The 9,463-nt window shown below is 50.0% G+C and overlaps 1 protein-coding gene across 1 annotated transcript; it reads right to left on the reverse strand.

Annotated features, from left to right (window-relative positions):
* Nucleotides 1–1,361: 1,361 nt before the first annotated feature.
* On the reverse strand, nt 1,362–4,920 carry SCP_0801750 (hypothetical protein; the record flags this gene model as incomplete). Its single annotated transcript, XM_027760767.1, has 16 exons — nt 1,362–1,400; nt 1,451–1,481; nt 1,543–1,809; nt 1,868–2,025; nt 2,079–2,143; nt 2,200–2,214; nt 2,274–2,396; nt 2,453–3,354; nt 3,501–3,641; nt 3,696–3,733; nt 3,790–3,899; nt 3,952–4,336; nt 4,399–4,507; nt 4,564–4,763; nt 4,825–4,862; nt 4,911–4,920. 16 exons carry the CDS (start codon nt 4,918–4,920, stop codon nt 1,362–1,364), a joined length of 2,631 nt encoding a protein of 876 aa, XP_027616568.1.
* Nucleotides 4,921–9,463: the final 4,543 nt, after the last annotated feature.

Consider the following 9,463-nt stretch of genomic DNA (forward strand, 5'->3'; position numbering starts at 1 on the left):
CCTGAATTCAAGCCCATTGAACTGTCTTTCTTCCACGATGAAGGCGCACCGAGGACTAGGACAGAATCCGATAGCCACAGTTCAATGACCATGCTTCCAATCTCACGTATCACAATTGTCTCACCGTGCCAGTGTAGCTGTCATCCTGTTCCGCGAGCCCGGTGGGTGGTTTAACTATCTGTTCTCTTCGGATTGACATTTTGACGTCACTTGATATTTTTAATGGAGTCTTGCCCAATGTGTCTGTAGGCCTTGGTTAAGGTTCATTATTGCTTGGAAAGGCCCTTCCTACTGCCATTCCTTCTTAATATTCCTGCGTGTGTTCCTCTATCGGAAGGCGCCTCGGTTTTGGAACGGAGCTTCGTTTCTTGAAGTGAGCGCCTCTCAGTTGACTCTCGATGTCGCGTTTAACCCATCGTAACGCGGCGGTAGCACGTTTGCACATATTCATCCTTCTTCCCAAGATACCTGTCGCAGCTCAATGGATGTTTATGAATATTCTGTCCAGCATGTGTCCCAGTGGATACGTCTCTTCGGAACGGCAGTGGCCATGCACCTGTGGGCATTGGATCACTAGTTAGGGTGGCCACCAAGATCAGTCAGGTATCCCTGTGTACGATTGAAGATCAAAACTGTTGTTGGCTATCAAAAAATGTGTTCCAGGTCATGCTGAGACTGTTAGACTAAATCTGTGGACAAGACGTTCCGAAGTGTGACAAGCCAGTCGGGTGCTCAGCAAATAACAGTACTTGTCCACGAGCTCCCGGCGGACGTTCATTGTGCTCTGCAATATTCTACGCTATTGACAGACGTGATGATCCGTCGGCCTGACACTTAGAAGGTAGAATCATCTTGAGGCGGATGTTATGGTCGCCTTGCGATGTCGTCTTGACGAAGAATCACCATCGTCCAAATGGTAGTTTTAACAGCAGGTATCCTGGATGGCGGTTGGACGCGTAGCAAGAAGTATACTTGTTGCGTCAACGATGGCTCGACGCGAGGCGCTACACATTGAGAGTATGTAAGCATCTTAAGTCAGGCATCAGTTATGTGCAATCTAAACCGTTAGTTGAAGCCCAGGTATACTAGTGTTCTAGTAACTATCCAAGGGTGTAGTAAAGAGCGGACGGAAGGTATACACGGCAATACAATATCCTAGTCGTGCAAGTCTTCACATAGTCTATGATGGGGGATAGGGTGAAAACTCGAAAAGCAACCGGAAACCCAAAACCAAGTCCATTGAATGAATGGGTACACTACTGTAAAAGAGAGCCCACGATCTATCATGTTCTAGTCCGTGAGGAAGGGCTTCAGAAAGAGAGATTATAGGAGATAGATGGAGAAGCACACCTGCACAGCTTTCAATATGAGAAGATCATAAGCCACGGATTGAGCACAATCTGCGCAGGTAACGGTCAAACGTTGTATTTTCGCATAAGAAATCACTCACGGGAAAAAGGATATGACAACCAGCATTGATACTACCATTCGGTATAATGAGGTCAGTCAGGATGGTGTACAACGGGATGAGATATCACTTACGCCAGGGGGAATATTACAGCCCAGTTCCAACTGTAGATCTGCCATCCCTCGGGAATAAGGCTGGTCGACAAGATGATCATGGCCGCGCAGATCGCGATACAGACCACCAATGCCAGCCAGAAACGCTTGAGAATCTTGGGAACTTCGAGCCAGAAATTCGACCGCTCCACCTCCTTCTTTGTCGCACCCCATGTGATATTGTATGAGAACAGATGCGCGAGCACTGCCTGCGTTAGGTGAATGCTGAGACCGCTGAAAAAGAAAAAGCTGCAAGGGAATCAGATTACTGCGGACACAGATAATCAAGACAACCACGACAACTCACAAGAAGGGAATCCAGGTCAGGTTCTCGAGCAGAGCATCGAACAAACTGCGAATCCCCAGACGATACTCGAGCAATGTAAAGCCCACGTTACCTGCACCGGGGAACACGACAGTGCAGGCGAGCCAGATTTCAAAACTATGCTCATAGTAACCATCAATCTGTTGTGGGATTATGGATGAGACCAGACTTTGCACAACTTGCTAGAACGTACGGTAATATCCCAACCCAACAAGAGATAGTTCATTGTGGAAAGTATGATAGCGGATGCAATACCATCTGAGGAAATGTGATGAGTTCCTTCACATGCACGTGGCTTGAAAGGTGAAGCGTACAGTACGAGAACATGTCTGTAGGGTATTAGGTTTAGTCTTTTACATCACGCTAACAAGTACGCGACAACACTTACATGCCATCATGGTTATTTTGTAGTGGACGGGAGCTTGAGACCAAATGAAGGTATGCAGCTGCTTCGTTACAGGGCCCTTGCGCCACCACTCAATGAACGGGTTGAAGATAAGTTCGTTACAACCTAGGAGATGAGGAAAATCAACAACGTGGTTCGCAGTAAGTGTAAGCGGAGCTTACCATACGAGTACTTCTGCCATCTGTTCAATTCGTCGTCGCAAGTGAGGGAAACACCTTCCTTGAAGCCACCTTTCGAATAGGTCGCCCAGCGGATGATATATCCCTTGAGTTGCAACCGCAGGGCCATGTCAAAGTCCTCAGAGACATTGACCTCGGACCAAATCTTCTTCAAGCCATCAGCGGGATCAATGAATGCGGCATCCTGCAGAGCAGACCAGCGGAGAAAGGCATTGTGTCCAACGAAAGGAGCCACCTCACCGTTCGCACAGCCCATGGAGATACACTTGTTAATGCGACGCGTGAAGTGCGCGATACCGTTCTCAAAGTAATGGTGAGCAACCTGCATGACGTCTGACTCATGCTGGATGATGGCGACCTCGGGGCACTCCGAAAGCTCACGAGCAGCATCGCGGAAACAGTCCTCAGGGACAATGGTGTCGGAGTCGATGATAAGGATGATCTCGCCAACCCGAAGAGACTTGCCGTTGTATGCCCACGGGCGCCACCGCTTGCCGCTCTCCTCATAAATCTCTTCAACAGCCAGGTTCATGGCCTTATCCTCGAGACACTCTCCTTCGACTTGGCTAGCGTCTAGACCGCGCGCTGCTGCATCTGCTTCAAGCGCAAGCAGATGCTTCTCGAGTTTTAGCGAAAGCGCCAAACCGTAGTTCATGTTCGACGCCTTCTTGAAACGCCCAGGACGTTTGAAGCCATCGGGATCGTTGCTGTGTGGCGGACGCGCAACCCAGCCGATGTTGTAGTCCGCGTAGAAAGCGACGCGCTCCTTGCGCTCTTCCTCAGAAATGAGCTGAAGACCATCGTCGTGGACGAAAATGGACGAGGTGCCTCCTTGGCGAGCGTAGGTCTGCATCGCTTTCTTGATCGAATACACCGAAGGCCCTCTGGAAAAGTCGTACTTAGCGCCGAATAACGGGGAATATTCCGATGTAAAATGATCCCGCCGCTGTACCATATATGGTAATCACAGTCACCGATGATGGCGCGAAGGTAATCTGGGTATCGATGTGAAATTTGTTTCGCCACTTACATCGTTTCCTTTAGACTCTCTTTGTAAACTGGCAGCTCGATCGTGATGTGCGGCAAGTTGCCGTCAACAACCTTGTTAGGCCCAGGAGGGACGGCAGAATAATATTTGGAGTTCTCGTGGAATTGTGAGACTGGACCAAAGCTAGTAAATGGTGAGAAAGATGGTGCGCAAGCGTATTAGGAGTTAAGGACGCACATGTACGACAGATTCGTGACGATCTGCAACGAGAAGAACTGGCAGAGAATGCAAATCGCTCCAACTCTCTGACGATGACAAGCTATAGGCTTACCAACGAGACGGAAAAGAGGAACGGTGCGGTGGCAAGGAGAGCGAATCGAGTGTAGGAGCCATCTAAGACCATCTCCTGGAGAAGAACAGTGATACCGCTAGCAACAAAAACTGTCGGAGTATCGGATGAATGTTGCGTATAGAGAAACGGGAAAAGACATACAGATAGACAAAGCAGCGGCAAAGCCAGCATAGACAGGCCCAAAGAGTCGTGTAGGCCTATATGATGGTCCTTCCGCACGTTTCTCCACATCGTCCTTGTCAGAAACCCAATACCGGAAGATGTTAATTGCGCAAGTCCGCGGCTTCTGCGTCGTTTCCTTCTCCTTGGCGATCGCAACGACCTCCTTCTCGTTGATGGCAGTTTCAACCTTCTCGGTGAGATTGTCATAGGAGGCGCTGGTCGAAGCTACAACGGAGTTCGTTAGAGAGGGAATTGATGCCCGTTGCTTCCACACAAGCTGAACGAGTTTGTCCTGGAAGTCAATACAAGTTGGAACAAAGGTATCAAGGTTGTACGACCAGACAACAAGAACACGTTCGTCACGCTACGGCAGAACAAACACTCTTAAGCGATGCACTAGACGTAGTTACACCAGAGGTAGCTTACGATGAAAGCAGCACATTGTTCTCGGTCCGCACGAGGTAAAAGTAGCATTGTCTCGACGATCTGTATACGGGTGTCGCGATCAATATAGATAGCCGTATCGTCCTCCGTGCTATATGCAGACTGTCGATGAGTGTTTGCGTTTACACCAAGGGCGAGACAACGTACACTGTAGCAAGTGCCGCGTGAACAGCAGCGCTTCGTGTCTTGATCGCGACGACAGGATTAAGGGCTCTCACGGCCATCTCGAATGGCTCCAGGTAGCTGTTCTCATAAGGGAAGATACGGAATAGACCATTATCTACACGCAGACATACACCGACGTGCAGGTTCTCCTCCGTGGGCTTGAACCACGCATCTCCTTGGGTCTAAATAAAAGAGAAGCGCAATTGACTTTATGCAGTGGGAGAGAGGTGTACACAGACTGACCTGCTTGAAGATGTAATGAAGCAATGCATCATACGCGTCTGAAAAGACGCTGTCAGAAGACGACGAATGGTGCTGGTAGAACATACCGTAATCCATGGCGTTGAGAGGGGTATACCAGCACGGTATGATTCGACACGCTTGCTGGACCAACCCGCAGGTAGGTGCCGCGCAAATGGGAGAACAAACAGTACCTCCCAAGCTTATAGCGGGATTGATAACGAATGTTTCTGACAGCCATGCTGATACATCGTGCACGGTTTTGGCGTCCGCCAGTCACTACGGAGGCGTTCTTTTCACCTGGCCAAATGTGGATTAGTCTATTCGGAAACCCCTCCTGCTTGGCTCTGAAAAAAATCGAAGACGCTCACCCGTCAACGCTTAACAGCGGTCTCTTGGGTCCGCTGTCGAGCTAAGGGCGTACGCATTGACCGAGCGCGAGTGTGGGTCGCTCGATGTCGTTTATCGGGTGCCGCTCATCGCCTACCGCGTCGAGTAGTGGTGTCCCTCGTTGTTAAGGTGAGGTGAAAAAGCTTTGTATCAAGTGGGCATCTTGACGCACAGAGCCAGAGAGATGCCCCACCCTTGGTCTCCCAGAAAGATGGATCCGATCACTGTAAACGATTGTTTCGGCGTCACTTGATGAATGTTACGTACATTGAACTGCCATCCCAGGGGCCAATGATCAGTGCTCATTGTTGTCTTGAAGGGTGCACGGATGTTACTTATACGCGACGTGTCGATCGGGAGCCCTCGGGAGCATGGTCGACAGCGGACGTCCCTTGCATTGACACAGCAGACACTCACAGCACCTCGCATCATGGTCGGAACCACGATCCCTGTCAAGAGAGTCTGGAACGTTTTGGATAACTTCCGAGCTGAAATTGTGATAAGTTCAAGACTGTACGGGCAAGGCACCGGCACCTTGTTCTGGAGCGCCGGTGTAGACCCGACGGCGATTGCACAACTCCCGTTCAATTTGAGGGTCTGAGCGTGAACTTCTACTCGCACGACGGTTCAACGTTTTCAACGTTCAACATAAGCAACATAGAAGGAAAACGTATCGAGTGAAGATTCGACCGAGGAAGGACAAACACAAGACGCGGTCGTCGGCACTTCCCGGCACCATATTTCGAGAACAACTTGAACTTCCTTGATACCACTTGTCATTGGATATTAAAGCGCTGAGCTTCCAACTGTGCGTTTCTCGTTCAGACAGATCAAACGGAACGAGAGCGCGTGTAAGGTACCAGGACGACACTCCTGACTGGATTTTTCGTTCGTTTGGCCCAGCTGGGCCCGGATTGCCCTGTAAGTACGTACCTTTAGTTCATGTTTCGCTTTTCTACTACGTGCGCACTGACTTACTGAAATAATGTGGCAGAGGAATATCTGTATCTCACGATTACACAAACAATTATTGCTTCGAGAATCGTGCGGTTCTCAGCCCTTCGTCGCTGCTTCCAGGACCCTCGACCGGTGTCACGTTTCTCTGGTCCTTCTCTTCGTTTAAGACTGACAGCCTCGTTTCAAACATATACGACCTCATTCTTTCATTTTCTCGGGAAAAGGGGCATTTATCTGTGTTAGCCTCTGACTCCGTGATCTAATACTGCAAGGTCGAGTAAATTGTCGCGCTCACGATCCGATGGGTGATTGTTTCGACGAAACGTCTACAGCTAGAGCGACCATAACCTCGTATCCAGGATCACGGAATCAAGGGATTACACGATAGCATATGTTCCAAGAACTCGCCCTTCGCGCACTACCTTCGCCAGTAGCAACAAGGTAACGAGAATGTGCCCAGCTTGGCTAGTCTGAGAACTTGTACGGGGCTTTTGCGACTCACTTCGATGCACTTCTACGACTCTCTGTAGATTTTTCTATACTCTCTTGCCGCCAAACACTGGTACGTGCCTTCTACGCGGATGATGATATGGAATGTCAGAAGAACCCGTGGTGAATTTATACTGCTTATCTCCCGAGACAGATCTCGCGTGTTCCAATCCTCGTCCATGACGTTCGTCAAAGTCGCCGCTCAATTCTCGTCCAAACGCAGGACGCTAGCGGGAGCGAGAAGCAGGGTATGTTTTGCGCGTCTCGAAGCAGCGATAAAGCCTCATGTCCTATTATATATGTAGCTTTAGTGCTTCAGTGCATGCATGTTAGCCGCGGCACCCTAGGCATGATACATCATTCCAGCAAATTTCTTCTGTCCTTGATAGTGACGTGTCACAGCCGCTGGTCTGCGAGAAACGGATCACCAGTTCACCTCGCAGTGATCAGTTCACACCAGGACTGCCTGTATGGGAACCGAGTTAAATCATCTCGAGATGAGTTCTGGTGACTAGGAAGCCGAGAAGCAGGTGAAGAAAGAGAAGAGCGCGAAATGTGGACTAACTCTACCTCGTTGCTTGATTCCATGACGCGGTCGGAAACGGCGTGCATTCTGGAATTGAATGAGTTTGACGTTGGGTAGGATGATGACATCAGTACGTCCTGCCTTAGCTTGAGGATGACGCACTCCCAAAGCTGAGAAAGTATAACACATATCTCTGACAGCCGCTACCTTTTTGGCGCCCCATTCGTCCAATGGGCTACTCATTCCTACCATTTGCTCCTACAGCATACCTCTAATCAACAGAACCTCCTCAATGGGTGCAAGGAAGGTTGCGGAGTGCAATCAGTATTATATTGTGGTACCTTGTGTTCCGCCCTATCTATGGATGCCATGTCTCGTGGCAAGGCGGCCTCCGCTTGGTGATGCGCGCGATATGATCAGGGGAAGGCAATGCATGATTTTCCTCGAGGCATAGTCTGACACTTCTGTTGGGACAATTTCACTCGCTACAGGCTTCTTGCGTTGTCTTGCATAGCGGACATCTCTATCGTCCGACGTGTCTCGCGCGAAATCGGTCGCGTTATGTTCTCGATTCGTCGAATGTTTGTTCAGAACTCGAAGTCTCGGCCGCAATTGTGAACTCGGGTCCTCGAAATGTAAGGTCCTGAGACTCTTCTTATCGCTGCCTCTCTGTTCTGGTTTGTCTGGCTCAGGCCCCTGTCCTGATGTCACGGAATTAAGCTGACAGTTATCGTACGCGCCGCGGGCATATGTTGGCGCTCGCCACGCACCACGTAATGTGCCCGCACACCACGGAAGCTTCCCCTAAGGTGCGGCCTTCGGGCGGTTTTATGACATCCATCGTCGAAAGCCCAAATGGGGCGCCTGAATGCGTGTTGATCAAGAGACTAGTCTGCCTTCCTGGGATGGCAGCAAGGACACTAACTTTTCGACAACCTCTACCAGCGCGTGTTTACCTACACTGTTCCTTGCGCCTGCTTGCAGTGTAAATACACAGATTTTCATCATCAACATCAGCCTTCCATGGGCGCACCTGGTCTTAGAAGACGTCGCTGCCTCACCGTGTGCCTGTGTTCGCGCCCGAAGCGCTTGGATATAGATCACTAGTACTTACTGATTTTTAGCACAGCCTGCGGTGTATCGCGGGACGAGCATCTACTCTTTTTAGTCGATCCTATCTGTGCATTTGGTGTGCATGGTGGTGGTGGTGGTGGTGTATTGCATGGAGATGCTGTGCTCTGCGGCACGGGATGTGTGACCGTCCAAAATGGCAGGTGAAGTCGTTGAGGCGGCAGAACGATCGCATCCGCGCCATTTGCGACCGTGATTAGACCATAGGCTACCATCGCTGGTTGACGCGACAAATTTACGATTAATGCCGTCACTCTATTTTGGAAAACTGGCGGCCAAGAGGAGACGCGAATAAAGGCTTGATCCTTATGTGATCCTATCGTGCGAATTCCCACGTCTCTATGTACACTCATTCCTCGCGCCATGCTACTAAATGGAGTTTGTCTTGCCATTATTTGGAGGCACAATCGCTAACACATTAATATTATGGGAGTATGGCACAAACTTCCAGCGCGTATGCACGCGCAGTGCCAGGATGAAATATCGAAGCTGGTCAGGTGGTATATAATGTCTTCCGGTAGGTGCACTCTAAACCTGGGCATACTGAAGTGTTGTTTACGCCAGACAGCGAATGTACGAATTTCTTCTGGTTTACTAGGGTGATTTTTGCGTGGAACATGCCAGTTAGACCGTGGGTTCCGAAGCCTTCACGTCGGTCTTTACGAGGTGATGGTCTGCCAGGGGCGTCCTGTAATTTGGGCGCTTCTCGATAGAGAAAACTCTGGAAGCGGAGGGAGAACTTCAAGGCCGATCTTCGGAAACACAAACGATCCAATTTAGACAGCAGATATCCCTGTAAAATAGCCAGGTTGACAGGGAACCACTATCGGCACTCGGGGATACCCTGTCCGCCCACGTTCCGTTCTCTCTTGTCACGGTGATAGGCCAAAGAGCGATCCTGAACCAAGGGGCTATGTCGCAGAATGTTCCGCGTATGTCCCCTGGCCCTTGTCACGATTGTATGTTCCTTGATTCCGTCACAGCTCGACCTGGGTTCGTCTGACATTTCTATACAGACGAGTCCAATGTCTCGCGCGTTCCACATCCCGAGGTGCAAGTACATAAACCCCATACCTCGAGCAGATTCATCTTTTTTCCTCAGGTCTCGACATCGTCGGTCCCGAGTCTTTCTTTCACTTTCCACCAGCC

Source organism: Sparassis crispa (genome assembly GCF_003851025.1).
Source record: "Sparassis crispa DNA, contig_000007F, whole genome shotgun sequence".
In the NCBI taxonomy this organism is placed as follows: Eukaryota; Fungi; Basidiomycota; class Agaricomycetes; order Polyporales; family Sparassidaceae; genus Sparassis; species Sparassis crispa.